At 44.9% G+C, this 26,676-nt stretch overlaps 1 protein-coding gene across 5 annotated transcripts in view; it reads right to left on the reverse strand.

Annotated features, from left to right (window-relative positions):
* Window positions 1-5,213: 5,213 nt before the first annotated feature.
* LOC100562976 (zinc finger protein 658B) overlaps window positions 5,214-26,676 on the reverse strand; it is a 488,523-nt gene continuing 467,060 nt past the window's right edge. For 3 of the 5 annotated variants that reach the window (XM_062973052.1, XM_062973050.1, XM_062973049.1), the window contains one exon: window positions 10,726-21,980. In XM_062973052.1, the coding sequence (XP_062829122.1) occupies window positions 19,648-21,714 (2,067 nt within the window). In that variant the 5' untranslated portion in view covers window positions 21,715-21,980 and the 3' untranslated portion in view covers window positions 10,726-19,647. Of the gene's footprint in view, window positions 9,882-10,725; window positions 21,981-26,676 lie in introns of those variants that run through there. The other 2 variants (XM_016998080.2, XM_016998081.2) reach the window with 1 other exon arrangement.

Genomic DNA, 26,676 nt, shown 5'->3' on the forward strand with positions numbered 1-26,676 from the left:
TGGTGATGGGCACACTGGGTGCCGTGCCAAAAGATCTCAGCCGGCATTTGGAAACAATAGACATTGACAAAATCACCATCTGCCAACTGCAAAAGGCCACCCTACTGGGATCTGCACGCATCATCAGAAAATACATCACACAGTCCTAGACACTTGGGAAGTGTTCGACTTGTGGTTTTGCGAAACGAAATCCAGCATATCTATCTTGTTTGCTGTGTCATAATAATAATAATAATAATAATAATAATAATAATAATAATAATACATCACACAGTCCTAGACACTTGGGAAGTGTTCGACTTGTGGTTTTGCGAAACGAAATCCAGCATATCTATCTTGTTTGCTGTGCCATACAACGTCGTTGTGTTGATAATAATAATAATAATAATAATAATAATAATTTTATTCTTGTACCCCGCCCCATCTCCCCGAAGGGACTCGGGGCGGCTCACACGGGGCCTTGCCCAACATCACAATATAAAATCAAAACAAAAACACAAATTCACAACAATAAATCAACAATATTGGTAAAACAATCGAAAAGGACAATCTTACAAGATAAAATGTTAAAACAGGTATATCAAACACAAGTCTGGGACAAAAGGTGAATGTGTCAAGTCGGGGGGAGATAGTTACATGGTTGACATAGTCAATGAAGTACTATAAATGACAATAGTGACAATAAGAGGACAATAAGAGAAACTGAGTGAGAGAGAGAGAGACAGAAACAGAGTGAGACAGAGACAAAAACAGTGAGAGAGAGACAAAGAGAGAGAAACAGAGTGAGACAGAGAGAGAGACGGACACACAGACAGAAAGAGAGACAGAGAGACACAGAGAGAGAGGCACAGAGAGGCAGACAGAGAGAGCAAGAGACAGAGAGAGAAACAGAGTGAGACAGAGAGACAGAGTGAGACACAAAGAGAGACAGAGTGAATGAGACAGACAGACAGACACACCTACAGAGACAGACACACACAGAGCGAGGGACAGAGAGAGAGAGACAGACAGACAGACTCCTTTCCTTCCTTCCTTCCTTCCTGTAGCGGAAACCAGACTTCCCCTCTTCTCGGCTTCTCGTGTGTCTGTGCGGACGCAGTGGAAGTAGGAGACAGACAACTGGAGTTTTTTTCAAAGAAAGCAGTTTACTAAAGTTCATGCAGCTGCAGAGGTTCATCCCACGCACAACTAGGTGCTGAAAAGGGAGAACCCCGCCGACAGGGTCAAGTGTCTATTTATACAATTCAATGGGTTCGGTTTACGACCGCCCACATATCAAACCATTGGTGCATATTTGTGGTGCAGTATTACATTTCATCATTACTTTCGTTTCTCTCAAAACACATGATTTTGGGGAAATCATGTGATAACCCATCGGCTGTGTACCTGGCCTGCTCGTACCTCCTTATATGGCCATTTCCTCCTACCCCTTCATTCCTGCCTTATTCCTTCCTTCCTTCTCTCCCTCCTTATTTCCCTCCCTCCCTCCCTTCCCCATCCCTGCCCTCCTTTGGACTCCATCACCCAGAATCCCCTATCCTTGGCCCAAAGCAGCGGAGGCTTCTGGGAGTTGAAGGCCAAAAGAAAGGGGGGCTGATGGGAATGCCTGCTGCAGGGAGTAGGGGGAAGGAGGCCTCCCTTGGAGTGCAGCTCCCATCATCCTCATCCCCACACAGGCCCTGGCAGGAGGGATGGGGGTCCTGGGAGTCGGAGTCCCAGAGGGAGGGGAAGGAAGGCTACGACTGGGGGTGATTCTCTGGCCTGGCTTTGGCTGGAATCCAGCCTCACTCTGCTCAAGCCTGCAGTCCTCAAGGAGCCACGAGATCCCTTTGGCGGGGCTGAGGGAATACAACCCCCCCCCCCTCACCTGGATTCATTCATGTCTGCCTTGCCCTTTTCTGCCAGTTCTCCCACCCCTGAAGGGACCCAGAGCGGTTCCCAACATACTCAATGGCAAGAACTCCATGCCTTCCATGTCTCCAGCATCCCAGATCAGGGTGAATGGGAGAGAAGCCGGGACCCAACCTGCTCCCGTCAAGGCATGTCCTTCTTGTGCCTGTAAACAAACCTCTGGGCCCTGCAGAGATGCCGCTCTCCCCGTCGCCTGCCCAGCTCAAGGGCTCTTTTGCGGCCCCGACACTTCACCTCCTGCCTGCTGTGAGCTGGCTGCTCAATGGCAGAGAAGGACACGTATAAGATACGTCCCTCCAGAGGACAGGAAATGCCTCAGCTGTCCCTCTGGGATCATCTTCTCGGTTTCCTTAATACTTTAGAGTACTATGCTATGAACACATGTCTACTGAGAACTGTATCGTTACATACTGGAGATACAGTAGAGCAGGGGTCCCCAAACTAAGGCCCGGGGGCCGGATGCGGCCCTCCAAGGTCATTGACCTGGCCCCTGCCCTCAGTTTTATAATTTAATATTTTTATATCATTTTAATAATATATTGTATTTACATATAATATTGATAATAATATTATAATGTTATACAATATAATACTCATACCAGATAATATCACCAGAGCCCCCGGTGGAGTAGTGGGTTAAAGCCTTGTGACTTGAAGGTTGGGCTGCTGATCTGCAAGCTGCCAGGTTCAAATCCCACCCGGGGAGAGCACGGATGAGCTCCGTCTATAAGCTCCAGCTCCATGCCGGGACATGAGAGAAGCCTCCCACAAGGATGGTAAAAACATCAAAACATCTGGGTGTCCACGGGGCAACGTCCTTGCAGACAGCCAATTCTCTCACTCCAGAAGCTACTTGCAGTTTCTCAAGTTGCTCCTGACATGAAAAAAAATAAAACAAAACCAGATAATAATATTAATTATATGTTATATATTACATATAATATTACAGTATAGTGCAGGGGTCCCCAAACTAAGGCTTGGGGGCCGGATGCAGCCCTTCAAGGTCATTTACCTGGCCCCTCCCTCAGTTTTATAATATAATACTTTATATCATTTTTAATAATATATTGTATATACATATAATATTGACAATAATATTATAATGTTATACAATATACTATTAATAATAATACCATATAATATTAATTATATGTTATATATTACATATAATATTACAGTATAGTGGTATAGTTCAATATAGTAATATATAATCTAATATTGTGCTATGCTAATAATATAATATATTGTATGTACATACAGCTGCTCTGAGTCCCCTTCAGGGTGAGAAGAGCAGGATATAAATGTAATAAATAAATGTAGTAAATGAATAAATAAATAATTTTAGACTTAGGCTCGTCCAAAGTCTGAAATGACTTGAAGGCACACAACAACAACAACAACAATCCTAATTCACTTGACTATCTCATTGGCCAGAAGCAGGCGCACACTTCCCATTGAAATCCTGATAGGTTTATGCTGGTTACAATTGTTTTCATTTTTAAATATTGTATTGTTCTTTCATTGTTGTTGTTGTTTTGCACTACAAATAAGACATGTGCAGTGTGCATAGGAATTTGTTCGTATTTTTTTCTCCAAATGATAATTCGGCCCCTCCACAGTCTGAAGGATCGTGGACCGGCCCTCTGCTTTAAAAGTTTGAGGACCCCTGCAGTAGAGTCTCAGTTATCCAAGCTAAACAGGCCGACAGAAGCTTGGATAAGCGAATATCTTGGATAATAAGGAGGGATTAAGGAAAAGCCTATTCAACATCAAATTAGGTTATGATTTTACAAATTAAGCACCAAAACATCCTGTTATACAACAAAATTGACAGAAAAGGTAGTTCAATACACAGTAATGTTATGTTGTAATTACTGTATTTACGAATTTAGCACCAAAATATCACGATATATTGAAAACATTGACTACAAAAATGGCTTGGATAATCCAGAGACTTGGATAAGCGAGGCTTGGATTAGTGAGACTCTACTGTATGTGTAATGCACGCCTATCTATTCCATCTTTTTCTACATGGCAGTCGTGGGATCCTATTAACCCAAAAAACATTGGGTGGCCTACTCCTCCCTCCCTGCCGAGGGAGAAACCCTTCCTTCTTTGGGTTGTTGTATGGCCATGTTCTAGAAGTATCTGTTAATGTGGGATTTGTGTATTGATAGTGTTTAAATGAAATTTGTGTCTTGCCTCTCTTGCATACTGATGGCATCATCCAGAGTGTACTATAGTCTGGAAAGAGTTAATTACTAAGAAGCTGTAATGACTATATGGAAAGGCTTGAAATAGGAATAGAAATTTGGGGAGAACCATCATTTTGACTATCTTAATTTTGTTTGACATATCCCAGTTCTGATTATTCCAATTACGAATTTGATTGTTTACTTTTTTCCATAAATGGTTATAATTTAATTGAATTATTTAAATTTTTGGGAATATAAACGCCTAAATATTCTTTCCTCCTAATTTTATCCCAGATATGGCCTGTATTTCTTTTAACTCTTTCCAAGACAGAGTTTTATGTATAATTTCTGATTTTTGAATATTAACGGGCAACCCTGACAGATTCTCAATTTTTTTTACGGTATGAATAACTTCTTTTATAGATTCCACTGGTGATCCCATTAAAACCATGGCATCATCCGCAAATAAATTAATTTTGATTAATTCCCTTGCAATTTTGAAACCTTTAATTTTGTTATCCACCCTACTAGAATTTGCTAAAGGTTCTATTGCCAAAGCAAATAGAATAGGGGAGAGTGGACAGCCTTATTTAGTTACACTATTAATCTTGATTATTTTTGTCCTGGTTCCATTGATAAGTAATTGTGCTTGGTTATCTTTGTAAAGTTCCTTAATTACTTCACAGAACTCTCTCCCCAAATTATATTCTTCACAGACTTGCTGAAGATATTGATGGCTGACCGTGTCAAATGCTTTGTAGACATCCACTTTTAATAACAAAAGTTTTTCTTTTTCTCTAGTAACTTGATTGATTGCATTGAGTATATTTCTATTTGGGTCTGCAAGTCTTCTATTTTTAACAAAACCGTATTGGTCTTCCCCTATTAGTTTTGGGATTATGTCTGTTAATCTATTAGCAAGGAGCTTTGTAAATTTTTTATAATCAACGTTGCATAGGGTGATTGGCCTGTAAGAGTTGGGGTTGGACTCGTCTTTATTGGGTTTTAAGATTGTGATTATTTCGGATCTTTTCCATGTTTCAGGGATTGTTCTATTCTTTAGTATCTCATTAAATAAGATTTCTAAATTTGGAATAATTTCTTCACTTCACTTCACTTCACTTTATTTCTTAATTAGTCGCTCTCCACCAGAGTGCTCCGAGCGACTTACAATTTAAAGTATCATTCCACAATAGAAAACATTCATCATAAAAACATTCAACATAAAAACATTCAACCTAAACACATTCAACAGTGAAGATTTGGCAAATTTGGTCAGATTTACTTAAATGCACAACCAAACAGCCAAGTCTTGAGCGCTTTTCCAAAAGGTCGCAACTCCGACATTGCTCTCACATATGGAGGCCATGAGTTCCACAGAATTGGAGCATAGGTCGAAAAGGCTCTACGCCTTGTAGCTTCCAGGCGTACCTCCCTAGAGCCTGGTACATAGAGGAGATTTTCCTGGGATGATCGAGGTGACCACTGATGGAAGAAAGGAATGAGGCGGTCCCTAAGATAGAATGGTCCTTGGCCATTTCGAGCTCTAAATGTCAGGATCAGTATCTTGTAAGAGATCCGATGTTCTATTGGTAGCCAATGCAGTTGTTTCAGAATCGGTGTAATATGGGATCTTAGAGATGATCCCGCTAGCAGCCTAGCCGCCGCATTTTGGACCATTCGGATCTTCTGGGTTTTTGTCTTCGGAAGGCCGGCGTATAAGGCGTTACAATAATCCAACCTAGTGGTGACTGTTGCATGGATTACTGTTGCCAATGCTTCTGTCAAGAGGTAGGATGCCAATTTCCTTGCCTGGCGAAAATGAAAAAAGTCCTGCTTACTTATGGCAGTGATCTGGGCCTCCATCGTCAGCGATGAGTCCAATACAACCCCAAGGCTTTTAACAGTAGCAGACGGAACCAGAACTTCCCCATCAAAATCAGGCAGTGACTGGGTTAACTCTGGTGGCTGGCCGGGCCAGAGTATCTCAGTTTTTGCGGGATTCACTTTTAGTCTACTCGCTCGCAGCCAACTCATCACTGCTTCCAAACACAGCTTAAAATTCTCAGGAATCGTGGTTGTCCCAGGTTCGAGACGCAAGAGTAGCTGGGTATCATCTGCATACTGGTAGCACTCTAGGCCAAAGCTCTGCACAAGTCCAGCAAGTGGTCGGACGTAGATGTTAAATAACAGGGGCAAAAGGATAGCACCCTGGGGAACTCCACAGCAAAGGCAGGAGCTCTCAGAGCTTTGGCCTGACCACTCCACCCTCTGTCTCCGGTCCCGGAGAAACGAATTGAACCATTGAAGAGCTAAACCTCGTACACCAGACATAGCCAATCGATGGATCAGCAAGTCATGGTCCACGGTGTCGAATGCAGCTGTAAGGTCAAAGAGTACCAATAGCGCTGATCCGCCCCGGTCTAATTGACGACGAATTTCGTCAGTAATAGCTATCAAGACAGTCTCTGTCCCATGACCTGAACGAAAGCCTGATTGGAAGGGGTCTAAGCCTGCAGTCTCATCTAAGAATTGCTGTAGCTGTCCCGCCACTGTCCGTTCAATCACCTTGCTCAAAAACGGAAGGTTTGAAACTGGGCAGTAGTTACTAGGTATGGTGGCGTCTAGACTTGGTTTTTTCAGAAGAGGGTGAACCACTGCTTCTTTAAGACACTCTGGGAAGATTCCTTGTTCCAAGGAGCTGTTAATGATGTCCCTTAAGGGATCTCGTAATTCCTCCCAGCACTCCTTAACCAACCGGGAGGGGCAAGGGTCGAGGGAGCAGGTAGTTGGTCTTGCTGCAGCTAGAGTCTTTTCCAGATCTTCAATTTCTAATGGCACAAAAAGTTCTAGAAGTTTGTCACTAGATGGCCAGAAAGCTTCTAGTTCCCTCAATGTGTCCTCTGTGGGAGGTAGCCCTTCGCGAAGCAGATTGATCTTATTTATGAAGTAGCTCTGAAAGGTCTCTGCTGTAATATCTTGACTGGCCATATCTTTGGCTGGATGGGTTGGATTTATGATGTTGCGAACAATTTTAAATATTTGAGCGGTCGAGATCTGGCGGAAGCTATCAGTGGTGGCTGCTTCGTAGATTTTCTGATGTGTTTCGAGAGCCAACTTTGATGTTTCATCAGGTTTCTTGCATCATTTGTATGATATTATCTGCAACAAAAGAGCTATTCTTTTCCAGAACCCCTTTATCGTGTGATCTCAGCTGCTGCTCATTTCAGAAAGCCTTCACAGATCATCCCAGAAGCCAAGCTGGCTGGAATACTGAGAAAAGTCCTCCTCTGTGAGAGACCTGCCCCCAGAATCAGTAAAGCCAGACCACAGAAAGTGCTGTACATGATAGATACAGACCAAGATGGCAGCCTTCATTTTTCTGTTCATTTTCTCATTTTTTTCTGCCTGGACCCTTGAGTGGGGACATACTTTTAGCAGAACTAGGAAACATACATGCAGGTGTCCTCCAGCCGTGTGTGAGTTCTTTGATGTCTAATGCATGCTGAACCTTGTGTGCAGCTCTTTCCACATTCCATGCATTTATGTGGCTTCTCTCCTATGTGGGTCCTTCGATGCATACGCAGACTCATATTGTGACTGAAGTCTATACAGTTATGTGGCTTCTCCCCTGATGTGCGTCCTGTGATGGAGACATAGATTTGCACTGTGACTCTTTCCACATTCCTTGCAGTTATGTGGCTTCTCTCCTATGTGGGTCCTTTGATGGATACGCAGACCTCCATTTTGACTGAAGCTCTTTCCACACTCCATGCATTTATATGGCTTCTCCCCTGTATGGGTCCTTTGATGGGTACGTAGACTCGCACTCTGACTGAAGCTCTTTCCACATTCCAAGCATTTATGAGGCTTTTCCCCTGTGTGGGTCCTTTGATGGGTACACAGATACACACTGTGACTGAAGCTCTTTCCACATTCCAAGCATTTATGAGGCTTCTCCCCTGTGTGGGTCCTTTGATGGGCATGCAGACTCACACTGTGACTGAAGCTCTTTCCACATTCCAAGCATTTATGAGGCTTCTCTCCTGTGTGGGTCCTTTCATGGCAACGCAGCTTTCCACTCTCACTGAAACTCTTTCCACATTGCATGCATTTATGTGGCTTCTCCCCTGTATGTGTCCTTTGATGGATGCGTAGACTGCACCTCTTACTGAAGCTTTTTCCACATTCCATGCATTTATGTGGCTTCTCTCCTGTGTGGGTCCTTTGATGGGCATGCAGACTTGCACTGTGACTGAAGCTCTTTCCACATTCCATGCATTTATGTGGCTTCTCTCCTGTGTGAGTCCTTTGATGGGTACGCAGAGTCACACTATGACTGAAGGTTTTTTCACATTTCATGCATTTATGTGGCTTCTCCCCTGTGTGCATCCTTTGATGTGAGCGCAGCTTTCCACTCTCACTAAAGCTCTTTCCACATTCCATGCATTTATGTGGCTTCTCCCCTGTGTGGGTCCTTTGATGGGCACGCAGATGTCCACTCTGACTGAAGCTCTTCCCACATTCCATGCATTTATGTGGCTTCTCCCCTGTGTGCATCCTTTGATGGGAATATAGCGTTCCACTCTCACTGAAGCTCTTTCCACACTTCATGCATTTATGTGGTTTCTCTCCCGTGTGGGTCTTTTGATGGGAATGCAGATGTGCTCTCTGACTGAAGCTCATTCCACATTCCATGCAATTATGTGGCTTCTCCCCTGTATGTGTCCTTTGATGAGTACACAGACTGCCACTGCGACTGAAGCTCTTTCCACATTCCAAGCATTTATGAGGCTTTTCCCCTGTGTGTGTCCTTTGATGAGTACGCAGACTCTCACTGCGACTGAAGCTCTTTCCACATTCCATGCAGTTATGTGGCTTCTCCCCTGTATGTGTCTTTTGATGAGTACGCAGATTCCCACTGCAACTGAAGCTCTTTCCACACTCCACGCATTTATGTGGTTTATCTCCCGTGTGGGTCTTTTGATGGGAACGCAGATGTGCTCTCTGACTGAAGCTCATTCCACATTCCATGCAGTTATGTGGCTTCTCCCCTGTATGTGTCCTTTGATGAGTACGCAGACTGTCACTACGACTGAAGCTCTTTCCACATTCCATGCAATTATGTGGCTTCTCCCCTGTATGTGTCCTTTGATGAGTACGCAGACTCTCATTGCGACTGAAGCTCTGTCCACATTCCATGCAGTTATGTGGCTTCTCCCCTGTATGTGTCATTTGATGAGTACGCAGACTCAGACTGTGAGTGAAGCTCTTTCCACACTCCACACATTTATATGGCTTCTCCCCTGTGTGGATTCTTTGATGGATATGTAGATGTCCACTCTGACTGAAGTTCTTTCCACATTCCACGCACTTATATGGCTTCTTCTTTGTGTGAGTTTGTTGAAGTTTAGTAAGGGAAGTTCTCCCACTGGAACATTTCCCACTGTCCAAACAATTACGTAGTTTTTCTCCTGTGTGTGATTTTGACAGGTAATTGAGATTTTCCATTCTTTTACATTTATGATTCAGATATTATGCCAGAAGTTCACAGATATGTACAGTGAACACGATTTTCTCTTCTGAGTCTTTGTTTTGATTGTTGTAGTCTTCCTCTTCTTACAGCACAGTCCTCCCTTTCCTTCTTAAATACACAGGTATGTAGCTTGAAATATTTCTCCAACTTATTTCTTGTTCTTGTCAGTGCTGTGTACTTTCATTTCAGTCCAAAAACAAAGGGCAAAGTGTTCTTCAGAAGGTTCATTCGGAGGTTACCTGTGACAAATGAGAGGGAAATCTCATCAGGAGTGGAGCAAAGAAAGATTTCACTGGATATGAAAAACAATAGCCTAGTGTTGTAGCAAATGCTGGGGAAGAAGGGAGAGAGACTGGCCCAACTCAGAGAGCCAATTGCCAAACAAAGAGAAATCCCTGCTCAGATACAAAGGGGATGGTGGCCCAGGATTCTGTGAATGAGATTTCTTGCACTGCAATATGTTAAGAGTGTGATTCAACCTTGGTAAAGAAAGACCTTTAACAATATGGTCAGCACAGAAAGGGGCTAACGTTGAAAAGCATTTCCTGTCTAGATCCCGCTTCCTCACATCCCAACTCAGAACTTGAGTGACCACCTGTACGGACAGACCATCCCAAGTGATCAGTCTTGGGAGAAAGGTCCTTCATTGTCTTGTGTAGATTTCTTCCAACTCACAAAAAATATATTTTCTTGATCTTCTCTTTCCCTGCAGCGTGATCCCTGCCCCACGTTTCTAAAGCAAGACACCTGGAGACATTGAGAGCACATTAGGCCGCAAAGTTCCTTGACATATTGTATTATTACAAGACCTATACCATATTACATTCTTACCAATATAATAACAACAACAACAACAACAACAACTTTATTTTTATACCCCGCCACCATAAAGTGCATATATCGAGGAATGAAGTCAAGAAAGGTATCCAAGAATGTTATCATAGATAAGAGACTAAGAATGAGGTAAACATGGGAACGAATCCAACTGAAGGAATAGAATAAAGTGTGTTAGCAGGTGTGTATAGCGGAACCAGCAGCGTCCAGTTAACACCATGTGCAAAAGACTCAGACCAGGCAGAGGAATTGAAAGAACAAAGGAACTTTACTTGTTGAGTTGAAGTTAAGTAAACAGTTCAGCAATCGTACAATGTCCTTGTACTTGCATAGGATCAATAATTAATCAATCAGCAATCAATATATACAGCATAGCATATTTAAACTGTTACTTGACCATAGCTAGAGAGCCTGTCTTTTCTGTGCTCTCCCTGCAAGCTCAGATTCCCAACTGACAAAACCAGCCATCTGCCAGCAAACCGATACATTGTTTGAGGCGTGGCTTGCCTCTGCAAAAAGTTCAGCTCCCTTTTTGCAGAGATCTTTTGCAAGCAACTTTGCAAGGATTTCTTTACACACACACACATAGCAATTTGGCGCAATAAAGTGCAACAGATATATACCACCAGGATAATCCTTACAGGGGCGAAAATCATTCACCAAAAGCTTGTTGGAAGAGCCAAGTTTTTAAGGTCTTCCTAAAGATTAAAAGGGTGGGGGCTTGCCTAATCTCTCTAGGGAGTGAGTTCCAGAGCCGGGGGGTCACCACGGAGAAGGCCCAAAACCTATACCACAACGGTATGTAACCTCAGGCAGAACAAATGTAAAGAGAAAAACAAAGGTAATGTGAACTGGGTTGCTGTATGGTTTCCGGGCTGTCTGGCCATGTTCTAGAAGTTTTCTCTCCTGACGTTTCGCCCACATCCTCAGAGGTTGTGAGGTATGGAGAAACTAAGCAAGGAAGGTTTATATATATCTGTGGAAAGTCCAGAGAGAAGGACTCTTTGTCAGTTGAAATGTGAACTTTTACCCTGAGCCCACAAAAACAGAGATACGGATGCAGAAGCACAGGGTAGAAAGTACTCAGCCTAGCAGTTGGACTGGATGGCCTTTGGGGAAATAGTACTATTAAATTTAAGTTGTTTAAAATGCCCTAAAAATCAGTGGATGTGCAAATATTTATGGAACTTGGTGGGAATGATGCCCTGGTTATGTTGTATCATTGAAAATAGAAATTCAAGGAAATCGCTCTTGTAGTTTTTGTAAAAATGTGTTGTTCACAAAAACTTTTTTCAATTCCCCAAAATCAGTGATTGAGTGAAAAGTTCTGAAACCTGTGTGTGTGTGGGTGGGGGGCTAGACAGTGGTAAATGTGTTCTACCACAGTAGCAAGTTTCATCCTGATAGTTCTAAAAAAAAAAAGGGGAGAAAGGGGGCCTGGAAGCTTCCTCCCTTGTGCAATTACATAACAAAAAAGTAATGAAATATTTACTTTGCCAGTATGCAGCCCTGCTTGGCCCTATGTCTAGGACTAATTGTAGAACTTAGCTGGCCTTCCTCAGAGCATCTAATTTGGCAAACAATATTGATGTATGGTTAGAAACAATTGATATTCAAAGACCTCGACTTGGACTTCCGGTTTAGGAATGGCAGCAGACGAAATGACATAATCATTAGCAAGAACAGTGCCTCCAACGATCTCAAAATAAGGGCAGGAGTTCACCTGACTACACATAAATAAGCCAACGAGAAGTGCCGACTTTTGCAAACTTTGATGGAGGAAGCCGTGACCTTGTGGGAGTCTCCTGGAGGATTGCAGCTCTCTAGATGGATTACCATTGAGGGGAAGAAAGAAGGAGAAACATGACTTTACTTAGGCGATCCCTTGTAGTTCGAGGACGATTGTCTTCCATCTTGGGGGTGGGTTCTTAGGTGGCTGAAGAGACCGATTCTTGACCCGCATATTCTCCCGCAGTGAGGACATCGGTTTCCAGGTGGAAGGCGGTCCCGGTGGGGGTTGGCTTGACGCTCCTTCCTCTTGGCACGTTTCTCCATTCGTGCCTCTTCGAACTACGCAGCACTGCTGGTCACAGCTGACCTCCAGTTAGAGCGCTCAAGGGCCAGGGCTTCCCAGTTCTCAGTGTCTATGCCACAGTTTTTAAGGTTGGCTTTAAGCCCATCTTTAAATCTCTTTTCCTGCCCACCAACATTCCGTTTCCCGTTCTTGAGTTCGGAGTAGAGCAACTGCTTTATTATTTATTTATTTATAGCATTTATATTCCGCCCTTCTCACCCCGAAGGGGACTCAGGGAGGATCACATTACACATATAGGCAAACATTCAATGCCTTTTAACATAGGTCTTTGTGACAAACAACATAGCTCCGAGCGGGCCTCGAACTCATGACCTCCTGGTCAGTGATTCATTGCAGTTAATTGCAACTGGTTTGCTCTCCCGTCTGCGCCACAGCTTTGGGAGACGGTGATCTTTGGGCATTCGGACAACGTGGCCTTTAGTCCAGCGGAGTTGATGGCGTAGGAGCATGGCTTCAATGCTGGTGGACTTTGCTTCCTCAAGCACGCTGACATTTGTCCGCCTGTCTTCCCAAGGGATTTGCAGGATTTTCCTGAGGCAACGCTGATGGAAACGCTCCAGGAGTTTGGTGTGACGTCTGTAGACAGTCCATGTTTCGCAGGCGTAGAGCAGGGTTGGGAGGGGAATGGCTTTATAAACAAGCACCTTGGTCTCTCTACGGATGTCCCGGTCATCAAACACTCTCTGCTTCATTCTGAAAAATGCTGCACTCACGGAGCTCAGGCGGTGTTGTATTTCAGTGTCGATGTTGACTTTTGTGGAGAGGTGGCTGCCAAGGGAGCGGAAATGGTCAACGTTTTCTAATGTGACACCGTTAAGCTGTATTCCTGGCTTTGCAGAGGGATGAGCTGGTGCCTGTTGGAAGAGCACTTTGGTTTTCTCGATGTTCAGTGAGAGGCCGAGCTTCTCGTATGTTTCTGCGAAGGTGTTCAGAGTGGCTTGTAGGTCTTCTTCTGAGTGCGCCCAGACTATGTTGTCATCAGCATATTGGAGTTCTATAACAGATGTTGTGGTGACCTTGGTTTTGGCTTTCAGTCTGCTGAGGTTAAATAGCTTGCCATCTGTCCGATAGATGATTTCCGGTTGGAAGCTTCCCATCAACAAGGTGAAGTATCATAGCGATGAAGATGGAAAATAAGGTGGGGGCAATGACACATCCCTTCTTGACACCCGATTCCACCTTAAGTGGGTCACTTTGGGAGCCGTTGCTGTCCAAGACTGTTGCCATCATGTCATCATGGAGGAGCCGCAGGATGTTCACAAATTTGTTAGGGCACCTGATTTTTTGGAGGATGATCCAGAGAGCACTGTGATTCACTGTGTCGAATGCCTTTGCAAGGTCAATGAATGCCGTGTACAGAGGTTGGTTTTGTTCCCTGCAACAAACATTTCTCATATCAGAGACTTCTCTCATTTCTACTTACCAACCTCCTCCTCATATGCAGAAAAGCAAAAGAAGACAACTACTTGCAGCACACTGCGCAACTATAATATTGTTATAGAAAGATGCAAAAGAGTGAATTGAACTCTATTTTGTTACTTGTGCATATATGAGTAAAAGCTCAACCCTGCACTATATGTTTTAAGCAGTAGAGTGAATTAAACTCAAACTGTTTTGCTTAATTCGTAAAATCATAACCTAATTTGATGTTTAATAGGCTTTTCCTTAATCCCTCCTTATTATCCAAGATATTCGCTTATCCAAGCTTCTGCCAGCCCGTTTAGCTTAGATAAGTGAGACTCTACTGTATAAGATAAATATAAGAATATCCCGGGGACCAGAGGGCAGAGATAACTCGAGTCTCCTCGGCCACGGAATCCAGCTCAAGGGGGGCCACCTGCGTTTCCTCTGGGGGTGGGGGATGCGCATGCACAGGGGCGCCGCCGTTACCTTGAGGGCAGAGCAGGCCGCAGCCTCTCCGGGGCAGACAGACAGCTCCCTCGCGAAGCCCCGAAGGAAGGGAGGAAGGGAGGCCTGTCAGCAGTGCCAAAGGGGGAAACGCGGGGCCCAACACCCCCGCCCTGACCTCCTCTTCTCCCCGAAAGGCCGCTGATTTCCACCCCCTCACCGCCCATCACGGGACTCCCCGGCCTCTCTAGGAAGCGCAGGCGTCCCCTCTCGCTGGACTTCCTCCCGGACCAAACATGGCGGCCGCGGGCAGGAGACCCACAGAGAGGCGGGGCTTCTCGGTAGTTGAACGGCACTGCAGCCCCAGAGAATGAGACTGAGACGGAGACAGGCTGTCAGAGCAAGAAGGAAAGGGCGGGAAACATCTCTTGATTGTTGTCATTTGCATTATTTATGTTTCCTCCTTCCCCGCCTTCTTCCCTTTCTTCCCAATGCCCAGGATCCGCCAATAGGAATTCGCCTTCATCTTCTACGTCATCGGTCTCCGGGCAGAAACTCCCCCGGAGGGTTTTCTTCGCCGTCCTGTCACTAATGGTCCTTCCCGGGACCTGCCAATGGGAATCGAGTTCCATCTCACCGCGTCACCGGTCTCCAGGCAGACCCGCCCGCGCCTTCACGGCTGACTCTCCCTCTCGCTACTGCTCCTTCCTGGCAGGGGGGAGGGGGGGCAAGGAGGCGCCAGGCTGATCCAGTGGTTTTAAGGCTAAAGAACACACATCTCTTCCTCTTCCTCCTCCTCACAATCAGATTTTCTTGTGTGCTGAGGAGCTAATCACCTTCAGACCATGCCAGAAGAAACAACCAAAGCACCCCCAACAGAAGACCATGCTGTTTCTTTAGATGAGACTCTTGTTGACTCCCAGTGATAAAGGTGTATTGGGAAAATATAATACTTGTATTGGAAACCATATATTGAATGTAATCATGTTAAAGAAATAGATATAAGAGAAATGTAATCACCAGCAGATTGTGTGCTAGCCTTAAAAACTACACTCTGCTCAGCAAAATAACTGTCTACCCATAGCAAGACCAAAGTTCACTGAGACATGTTAAGTATCAACCAGAATAGATAAGCTAATGGACAAAAGGCAAATTAAGGCTTTTTTGGGATGTCAAGATAAGACCTGGCGCCATGAGGGGAGTGCCATTAAGTCTCTGACAGCTAAGATAACTGGGATTCTCCTTAATTAATGAGAACCCCTAATTGATGAGACGAGAATTCCAGTGCTAATAGGTCTCTGACAGCTGAGATAAGGGGATTCTCCTTAATTAATGAGAATCCCTAATGGATGAGGCGAGGATTCCAAAGATAACACCTAATGGAGGTCTTGAAAGTAGTCTATATTTTAGGAAAATGCAAAGATAAGCTTTTAGTTAAGTGCCCAGTAAGACTTTTTTGACATTAATTGGTGATTGATAATACCTGTGTGACGTAGATAGAGGCAGGCCAAAATAGTATATAAGGATCTGTGTTTCTTTGTCTAAGTTACCTTCGCTTTCCTGATTACAGAAGAAGGTCTCCTTTTTCTTTATTGCTGTATTCTCATTGGCCATTGAGAATAAAGACGTCATTTTTCTACAGCCACTGGAACTCTCTTTGTCTCATTGCCTCAAACCTTTGTCTGCCATTTCACCAGTAGGAGCATTCTCCACGACTGAACTGCTCTTACCTTCGGCTAATGCTTTCTATTGTTTAGGTGAGGCCTGCACAACTGGTCAGTGTTGGCGAGGGGAGGAAGAAAAGGAGAAGCAGAGTAAGAACACACACAACACCCCTGCTAGGTAGCCATGTAAATTCAATCCTCTCATGGCCTCCTCCATCTACGTAGTGGGACAGACTGTCTCATAGGCAAGTAGATGATTCCAACCCCCAAAACACGGCAGAGTCCTGGTCCCAGTTTCATGGCCTCTGGCCTTGTAAAGTAGCTCATCTCTTTGAATAAACACTCCAGAGTTCTGACTTTAATGCAAAATCCTTGGAGGTTCTATCCTTGATTTATTCGCTACTCATAACTATTTAATATACAAAGATACTCACAAACACAGTAAGAACTTTATACAACAAGGATGGCGATGGATGACATCCGACGACAGTTACGGCAAGGCCACTCACAAATGGCAGGTAGCAGGGAAGGGCACATACAAGTCCCTCCCATTCTTCCCTCCAGAGGACAGGAAATGACCCAGTTGTCGCTCTAGAATCATAGAAGCATAGAGTTGGAAGAGACCTCGTGGGCCATCCAGTCCAACCCCCTGCCAAAAAGTAGGAAAATCTCATTCAAAGCACTCCCGACAGATGGCCATCCAGCCTCTGTTTAAAAGCCTCCAAAGAAGGAGCCTCCACCACAGTCCAGTGTTGGTGTGTTGCGGAGAGGAAGGAAGAGCGGAAGTGGGAGGTGGGTGTGGCCGGAGGGAGAAGCTCTCTTCTTCTCTGGGCAGCCAGTCCTCCGGGCAGGGAGGGGGCTTGGGGAGAACTCCGGCCCACCAGCATGTTTATACAAATTACAAAGATTTATTATTAATTTTTAAACTTTTTCATACATCCTTTGTTCTACAGCAGCCACATAAGATTCACTACAATCCACAATACATTAACATGTGACACCTACTGTTATTTTCACGTTTATACAGATTTTATTTCCCTCACCACCGTGCTCCCTCCCCCAAGAAACTTCTTTTATTTATCATCTGTCTAAAATTCCATTTTATTTCCTCTTCTGGAGGTAATTTTCCCTCTTTCTTTTTGAATCCTCTTCCAATACATTTTCTCCAGACATCATCACAATCACTTTGTTTCCATATCCCTCGTTTAACTTTCAATTTCCATATCAACCTATCATTTCTCCCCAGTTTCCATACTTCCTTATACCATTCTTCTATCTCTATATTTATCTCCCTTTTCCAATTCTTTGCTATAAGCACTCTTGCAAGGTTTAATAAGGTTGTTTCTGCATCTTTGTCCTCTTTATTCAACTGTTTACTATTATAGAATGATAATAAAGCCATGCTAAGACTTCTTTCTACTGAAATGTTCATTATGTCTTCTATCTCTCTAAATACCTTTCCCCAGAAATTATTTACATATTGACACAGCCACCACATATGTATGTATGTTCCCGATTCTTGGCATCCTCTCCAGCAATATTTTGAGCAGTTGTTATTTACATTTGCTATTCCTATGGGTTATTAAAACCTTTCTGTGGAGCCAGGCCTTCTCAGATGAATGATAATAGGCACTGCCAGTCTGATAAATATTTTGATAATATTTGACAAATAACTTCAGTGGCCAGAGGTTATGGATATCTTTAAATGGTGTTTGCTGTACATTCTTAAATATTGCTTTATTTGATATGTTAATTGGGTTTTTATATCAGGATATGATGTTTTAATTGACTATGTATCGTGCTTGTATCTATTTGTATGAATTTTTTATGTTGAATGCCTCATAGAACGATAGAATAGTAAAGTTGGAAGAGACCTCATGGGCCACCCAGTCCAACCCCCTGCAAGAAGCAGGAAAATCTCATACAAAGCACCCCCGACAGATGGCCATCCAGCCTCTGCTTAAAAGCCTCCAAAGAAGGAGCCTCCACCACAGTCCGGGGGAGAGAGTTCCACTGCCGAACAGCACTTCTCACCGTGAGGAAGTTCTTCCTGATGTTCAGGTGGAATCTCCTTTCCTGTAGTTTGAAGCCATTGTTCCATTGTGTCCTAGTCTGCAGGGCAGCAGAAAACAAGCTTGCTCCCTCCTCCCTAGGACTTCCCTTCACGTATTTGTACATGGCTATCATGTCTCCTCTCAGCCTTCTCTTCTGCAGGCTAAACATGTCCAGCTCTTTAAGCCTCTCCTCATAGGGCTTATTCTCTAGACCCTTAATCATTTTAGTTGCCCTCCTCTGGACGCTTTCCAGCTTATCAACATCTCCCTTCAACCGCGGTGCCCAGAATTGGACACAGTGTGATTCCAGGTGTGGTCTGACCAAGGCAGAATAGAGGGGAGCAGGACTTCCCTGGATCTAGACGCTACACCCGTATTTATGCAAGCCAAAATCCCATTGGCTTTTTTCGCTGCCGCATCACATTGTTGGCTCATGTTTAACTTGTTGTCCACGAGGACTCCAAGGTCTTTTTCACACGTACTGCTGTCGAGCCAGGCATCGTCCCCCATTCTATATCTTTGCATTTCATTTTTTTCTGCCTAAGTGAAGTATCTTGCATTTGTCCCTGTTGAATTTCATTTTGTTAGTTTCGGCCCATCTCTAATCTGTCAAGATCGTTTTGAATTCTACTCCTGTCTTCTGGAGTTAGCTATCCCTCCCAGTTTGGTGTCGTCTGCAAACTTAATGAATCCCACGACAGGAGAAATTCTTTGAATCCCACCCACAGGAGAAAACTGGGATAAAAATGAATAAATAATAATAATAACTGGAGGTTTGCCTAGCACACATTGGACTAGTTTGTTTGCCAGAAGGTCATGAGGGACCTTGTCGAAAGCCTTACTGAAATCCAGATATGCTACATCCATGGGTTCCTTGCATCGAACCAGCTTGTAACTCTATCGAAAAAAGAAATCAGATTAGCCTGGCATGACTTATTTATGAGAAATCCATGCTGACTGCAGTATTAACAATGACCGCATTACATTCTAAATGTTTGTGAACCACTAACTTAATGATTTTTTCCAGAATTTTGGCTGGGATCGACGTGAGGTTGGCGGGACAGGAGTTGTTTGGGTCTATAACCATGTACAAATGCGTGAGGGGAAGTCATAGGGAGGAGGGAGCAAGCTTGTTTTGTGCTGCCCTGGAGACTAGGATGCAGAACAATGGCTTTAAACTACAGGAAGGGAGATTCCACCTGATCATGAGGAAGAACTTCCTAATTGTGAGAGCTGTTTAGCAGTGGAACTCTCTGCCGCTGAGTGTGGTGGAGGCTCCTTCTTTGGATGCTTTTAAACAGGCTGGATGGCCATCTCTTGGGGGTGATTTGAATACAATTTCCTGCTTCTTGGCAGGAGTTGGACTAGATGCCCCCTGAGGTCTCTTGCAACTCTATGATTCTATCATTTGGCGATTTCTCCCCTTTTCCACTTCTTCTTCATGTCTCTTTTGAGTCGTAGCCTAGTTAGAAGTTCTTTGGACATCCATTCTGGCTTCTATGCACTTCTTTTATTTATGTGTCTTCTTCCCTGAGTGAATACTTTGATGGGTGCGCAGATTTCCACTCTGACTGAAGCTCTTTCCACATTCCATGCATTTATGTGGCTTCTCCCCTGTGTGGGTCCTTTGATGGATACGGAGATCTCCAATCTGACTAAAGCTCTTTCCGCATTCCATGCATTTATGTGGCTTCTCCCCTGTGTGGGTCCTTTGATGGATACGCAGCTTTCCACTCTCACTGAAGCTCTTTCCACATTCCATGCATTTATGTGGCTTCTCCCCTGTATGGATTCTGTGATGGGTACGCAGATGATGACTCGTACTGAAGCTCTTTCCACATTCCAGGCATTTATATGGCTTCTCTCCTGTGTGGGTCCTTTGATGGATACGCAGCGTTCCACTTTCACTGAAACTTTTTCCACATTCCATGCATTTATGTGGCTTCTCCCCTGTGTGGGTCCTTTGATGGATACGCAGCGTTCCACTCTCACTGAAGCTCTTTCCACATTCCATGCATTTATGTGGCTTCTCCCCTGTGTGGGTCCTTTGATGGATACGGAGATCTCCAATCTGACTAAAGCTCTTTCCGCATTCCATGCATTTATGTGGCTTCTCCCCTGTGTGGGTCCTTTGATGGATACGCAGCTTTCCACTCTCACTGAAGCTCTTTCCACATTCCATGCATTTATGTGGCTTCTCCCCTGTATGGATTCTGTGATGGGTACGCAGATGATCACTCGTACTGAAGCTCTTTCCACATTCCAGGCATTTATATGGCTTCTCTCCTGTGTGGGTCCTTTGATGGATACGCAGCGTTCCACTTTCACTGAAACTTTTTCCACATTCCATGCATTTATGTGGCTTCTCCCCTGTGTGGGTCCTTTGATGGATACGCAGCGTTCCACTCTCACTGAAGCTCTTTCCACATTCCATGCATTTATGTGGCTTCTCCCCTGTGTGGATCATTTGATGGGAACGCAGATGTCCACTACGACTGAAGCTCTTTCCACATTCCAGGCATTTATGTGGCTTCTCTCCTGTGTGGGTCCTTAGATGATTACGCAGATTTCCACTCTCACTGAAGCTCTTTCCACATTCCATGCATTTATGTGGCTTCTCCCCTGTGTGGATCCTTTGATGGGTACGCAGATGTCCACCCATACTGAAGCTCTTGCCGCATTCCACGCATTTATGTGGCTTCTCTCCTGTGTGCATCCTTTCATGAGTATGGAGATCTCCACTCTGAATGAAGCTCTTTCCACATTCCATGCATATATGTGGCTTCTCCCCTGTGTGGATCCTTTGATGGGAACGCAGATGTCCACCCTTACTGAAGCTCTTTCCACATTCCAGGCATTTATATGGCTTCTCTCCTGTGTGGGTCCTTTGATGGATATTCAGACTTGTATTGCGACTGAAGCTCTTTCCACATTCCATGCATTTATGTGGCTTCTCCTCTGTATGGATCCTTTGATGGGTACGCAGATGTCCACTCTTACTGAAGCTCTTGCCGCATTCCACGTATATATGTAGCTTCTCGCCTGTGTGGATCCTTTGATGGGTACGCAGATGTCCACTCTGACTGAAGCTCTTTCCACATTCCATACATTTATGTGGCTTCTCCCCTGTGTGGGTCCTTTGATGGATACGCAGCTTTCCTCTCTCACTGAAGCTCTTTCCACATTCTATGCATTTATGTGGCTTTTCGCCTGTGTGGATCCTTTGATGGGAACGCAGATTTCCACTCTGACTGAAGCTCTTTCCACATTCCATGCATTTATGTGGCTTCTCCCCTGTGTGGGTCCTTTGATGGTTACGCAGATCTCCACTCTGACTGAAGCTCTTTCTACATTCCAGGCATTTATGTGGCTTCTCCCCTACATGGGTCATTTGATGGATATGCAGATGTCCACTCTGACTGAAGCTCTTTCCACATTCCACACATATATATGGTTTCTCTCCTGTGTGAGTTTGTTGATGTTTAGTAAGAAAATATCTTCCAATGAAACATTTCCCACAATTAACACAATTATGTAACTTCTCCCTCGTGTTTGGTTTTGACAAGGAATTTTCCATTCTTTAACATTTATTATTCAATTATGATGCCAGAAATTCCCAATTATTTACTACTAAACAGTCTTTGCCTTGCTGGAGTCTTCATTTCTCTTTACGAAGCTCCTCTTCTTACAGCACACATCTCCCTTGCCTCCTTGAATACACAGGTATGTAGCTTGAAATATAATTTCTCCAACTTATTTCTTCTTTTTGTCAGTGCTGTGTACTTTCATTTCAGATGTTAAAAAAGGGCAAAGTGTTCTTCACAAGGTTCATTCAGAGGTTACCTGCGAGACAAATGAGAGGAAAACCCCATCAGGAGTGGAGCAAAGAAAGATCTCACTGGACATGAAGAACAATAGCCTAGGGCTGTAACAAACACAGGGGAAGAAGGAAGAAAGAGTGGTCCAACTGAGAAGAGCCCGTTGCCTGCTGAGAACTATTTTAACACTTGCCCAACCATTAACAATCCCTGCAAAGAGATAGTGGCCCAAGATTCTGTGTATGAGATATTTGGCACTGCCATGTTTTAAGAGAGTAATCCAACCACTGTAAAGGAAGGCCTCTAACAATATGGTCATCACAGAAAGGGGCTAAGGTTGAAAAGCATTTCCTGTCTAGATCCCACTTCCTCACATCCCAACTCAGAATTCGAGTGACCTCCTGTACGGACAGGCCGTACTAAGTGGTCAGTTTTAGGAGAAAAATGCTTGATTGTCTTCTGTAGATTTCTTCTAATTCAAAATATATATTTTTTCCTGATCCTCTCTATCCCTGCAATGTTATCCCTGCCCCACATTGACAGGGTGGGTTGTTTTGAAAACATCAGCTCCGCAGCACCCTGATTTATTGGTGATCCTTTTACTCTCACCAATTCCTCCTCAGTCAGACTGCTTGCTCGTCACAAATCAGCTGGTCGCAGCGGTTCAAAAGCTTTATTCCAAATATATACAAAGGTATTTACAAGATGCAAAGTCCATCGCTCGTTGCAGACATGCTTGCCGATCAGCGAAGCACACACACACTACTGATAGCAGCACATTCCACAGTAGAAGGATGAACGTCCTCTCTGTCCGGAAGTCACGACCTATTGGCTGCAGCAGGCTATCAGTCAAACTGGCCTGCTGTTAACAGTTGAAATCGCATTCAAAGCACCCCTGACAGATGGCCATCCAGCCTCTGCTTAAAAGCCTCCAAGAAAGGAGCCTCCACCACAGTCTGGGGGAGAGAGTTCCACTGCTGAACAGCCCTTCTCACAGTGAGGAAGTTCTTCCTGATGTTCAGGTGGAATCTCCTTTCCTGTAGTTTGAAGCCATTGCTCCGCGTCCTAGTCTCCAGGGCAGCAGAAAACAAGCTTGCTCCCTCCTCCCTATGACGTCCCCTCACATATTTGCACATGGCTATCATGTCTCCTCTCAGCCTTCTCTTCTGCAGGCTAAACATGCCCAGTTCTTTAAGCCTCCCTGTCATGGACAGAACGCCACAAGGTTCAAGATAACAGAGTTTATTTAATTACAGAACTCAAAAGTGCCCGTAAAACACAAGGGCCAGGCAATTTTAGCCTTTAGGAGCAAAAAAGGGACAAGGAAAAAACGTACAAAAGATAAACCGGATTAAACCGAAGTTTAATCCGGGTAAAAACAAACTGCTTGCTTCAGCCTGAGGGTAAACAAAACAAAAGCCGAGGAACAAAAGATACAAAAGAATGTAACTAATTGGCAGCAGATTCCTCTCTGCTGCCAACACTGTGCTTAGAGGAACTTGCGTCGCTCCCACACACACAGCAGACAGGATTTCCAACACGAACAGATCAGCCAAGGATTGTAGCAGAAGAGTAGACCCAGTTCCTTTCCGTGGTTCAAAGCCAGAAGTAGACGTTTGTAGTTTCCAAGTCCAGAAGGGGGAAGACAAGCCGTGGTCAGTTCAATCCGAGTTTTCAAAGCAGGAGATGGCGTCCGTCAAGAAGACGACGGAAGGTCAAGGTCTCAGCACAGGAAAACACACCAGTCTTCAGGAAAGCGTCCCACACAGATCCCAAGCGTTCGTCCAGATTACCTTGCCCAACGCAATTTGCAATTGCTCCCAAGCCCCATTTTATGCCAGTTACAAATCCTCATCACTGTCAGCTGTCCTCCTTAACCCGGGCGTTTCCTCATCACTTTCCTCATCAGAGCTGGAACACCTCTGACTACGCCCCACAGCATCTCCAGCTGTGGATCCCGTCCCATCCCTCCAGCTAAGCCATGGGTCTAATCCTGAAAGTCCCCATTCATCTTCTATCCCATCATGACCAGTGGCACCCAATTCCTCCCTTACCCGAGTCCAATCCATCTCATCCTCCTCCGAGCTAACCAGCCCCTCCTCCATTCTCTCCGTAAACCCCTCAAAAGACTCTTCGTCAGACGGTGCTGCAAAAATGTCTCGCAGTCTTTTTCTTTCTCGCTCCTCGAGAGTATCTGACTCTCGAGGAGTCTTACGCCCACGTCTGTCAGTAACAGAGCCATGAGGCTCAATCATAACACTATCCCCTCTCACAAAGGCCTCCTCCCCCGATGGCGGAGAAGTGGCAGTGATACCCTCCGCTATAGCACCACGACGACTAGAGGTATCTAGTTTCAACAGCGAACGATGAAAGACTGGATGGACCTTTAAACTAGACGGTAAACGCAAACGAAACGCAACGGAAGAAATCTTTTTAACGATAGGAAAGGGACCCAAATACCGAGGCGCAAACTTTCCCCCAGCCTGTTTAATATGTTTGGAAGATAACCACACCAAATCCCCTTCTTCCAATTCCTCCCCTGCCTGCCTGTGGCGGTCAGCCTGAGTCTTTTGCGTTGCCTTAGCTTCCAACAGTAAGCGACGGGCAACATCATGCAATGCAGCCATTTCCGAAGAGCGGTACACAGGGTCCGAAGAGACCACATTGGTCGACGGCGCCACACCTCCCCGTGGGTGAAAACCATAAGTTAGCTCAAATGGCGTATGCTGACTAGACGCGTGCACCGCATTGTTGTAAGCGAACTTAGCCACCGGTAACCACTTCACCCAAGCCGTGGGTTGATCCAAGCAAAAACAACGCAAGTACTGCTCTAAGAGCCCATTAACCCGTTCAGACTGTCCATCCGTTTGTGGATGAAAAGCTGAAGAAACGTTTAACTTAGTCCCTAAGCACTCATGGAAGTGTTTCCAAAAGCGTGACACAAATTGCGGAGCCCTATCTGAAATAATCACCTCGGGTGCTCCGTGCAAACGATAGATGTGCTTAGTAAATAGTAAGGCCAACGTAGGGGCCGCCGGAATGGTTGAACAAGGAATAAAATGAGCCAGTTTGCTAAATAAATCCACCACCACCCAAATACAAGTATAACCCCCAGACTTAGGTAAATCCGAAATAAAATCCATGGAAATGATTTGCCATGGCCTCTCTGGAACAGGTAGAGACGACAACAACCCTCTAGGGCGCCCAACAGGCGTCTTACTCTGCTGGCAAATAGCGCAGCTGTCACAAAAGCGCAAAATGTCTTGCCGCATCTTTGGCCACCAGTAGCTCCTGGTGATAAGCTGTACGGTCTTGAACCTGCCAAAGTGCCCAGCCATGGGTTCGTCATGGTGGGCTCTAATCACCTCCAACCTGAGGGCCCCCACTGGTACATAGACCTGCCCCCTGCGTACCAATACTCCGTCTTGATCTTGTAGATGCGGCAGTATTGTACGGTTACCTGCTGATAGCAACATCAGTTGTTCCTGAGTCCAGACATCATCCCTCTGAGCCTCAAGGATCTGGTCATGTAACCCGAGCTCATTATCTACAACACATAGAGAGGCAGTAGGCAAGATGGTCTGACATACTACCTGCTCATTGGTCTTAAACTCCGGCTTGCGGGATAAAGCATCGGCCCGCAAGTTTGCCTTCCCCTCCACGAACTGCACCTTGAAGTTAAACCTGGAGAAAAACAAAGCCCATCGGATTTGACGCTGGTTTAACTTCTTTGCTGTTTGCAAGTGTTCTAAGTTCTTGTGATCAGATCTGACCACGATCTGGTGCCGTGCCCCTTCAAGCCAGTGCCGCCACACCTCAAACGCCACCTTAATCGCCAACAACTCCTTCTCCCATATGGTATAGTTCTGCTCGAAGGGTGTTAGTTGCCACGAGTAAAATCCACAGGGACGCAAGGTCCCTGAGGAATCCTTCTGAGACAATACAGCCCCCAACGCGTAGCTAGAAGCGTCCGCTTCTACCACGAACGGTTTGTCAACATCAGGATGTGTTAGTATGTTATCCGATTGAAAACTAGACTTAAGTTGTAGAAACGCATCGTGAGCTTCCCGCCCCCACACAAATGGCTGTTTCTTACGCAGGAGCTGCGTCAAAGGTACCGTGAGCTTTGCAAAGTTCGGAATAAACTCCCGGTAGTAGTTAGCGAAACCTAAGAACCTTTGTACATCCTTCTTAGTCTTAAGCTCCTGCCATGAGTTGACGGCGTCAACCTTATGTGGGTCCATTTTAAGTTCCCTACCTGACACTACATGACCTAGGAACTCCACTTCAGGCACATGAAAGACGCACTTGGACGCCTTGGCGAAAAGCCCATTAGCCCGCAGACGGTGCAGAACCTGCTTGACATGTTGACGATGTTCTTTCTCGTCCTTAGAAAAAATCAAGATATCATCCAAATAAATCACTAAAAATTGGTCAATTAGGTCCCTGAACACATCGTTCATGAACCTCTGGAAGACCGCAGGAGCGTTGCAAAGTCCGAAAGGCATGACTCGGAACTCGTGGCATCCGAAACACGTGTTAAATGCCGTCTTCCATTCATCCCCTTCCTGTATACGGATTAAGTTATATGCCCCCCGCAGGTCAAGCTTGGTAAAGACCTTAGCCCCTTGCACCCTTGATAATAGTTCCGAGATTAAAGGTAGCGGGTACCTATCCCGAATGGTGTATTTGTTTAGGATCCTATAGTCGCAGACCAGCCT

The sequence above is a fragment of the Anolis carolinensis genome, chromosome 2, assembly GCF_035594765.1.
Source record: "Anolis carolinensis isolate JA03-04 chromosome 2, rAnoCar3.1.pri, whole genome shotgun sequence".
Taxonomy (NCBI): Eukaryota; Metazoa; Chordata; class Lepidosauria; order Squamata; family Dactyloidae; genus Anolis; species Anolis carolinensis.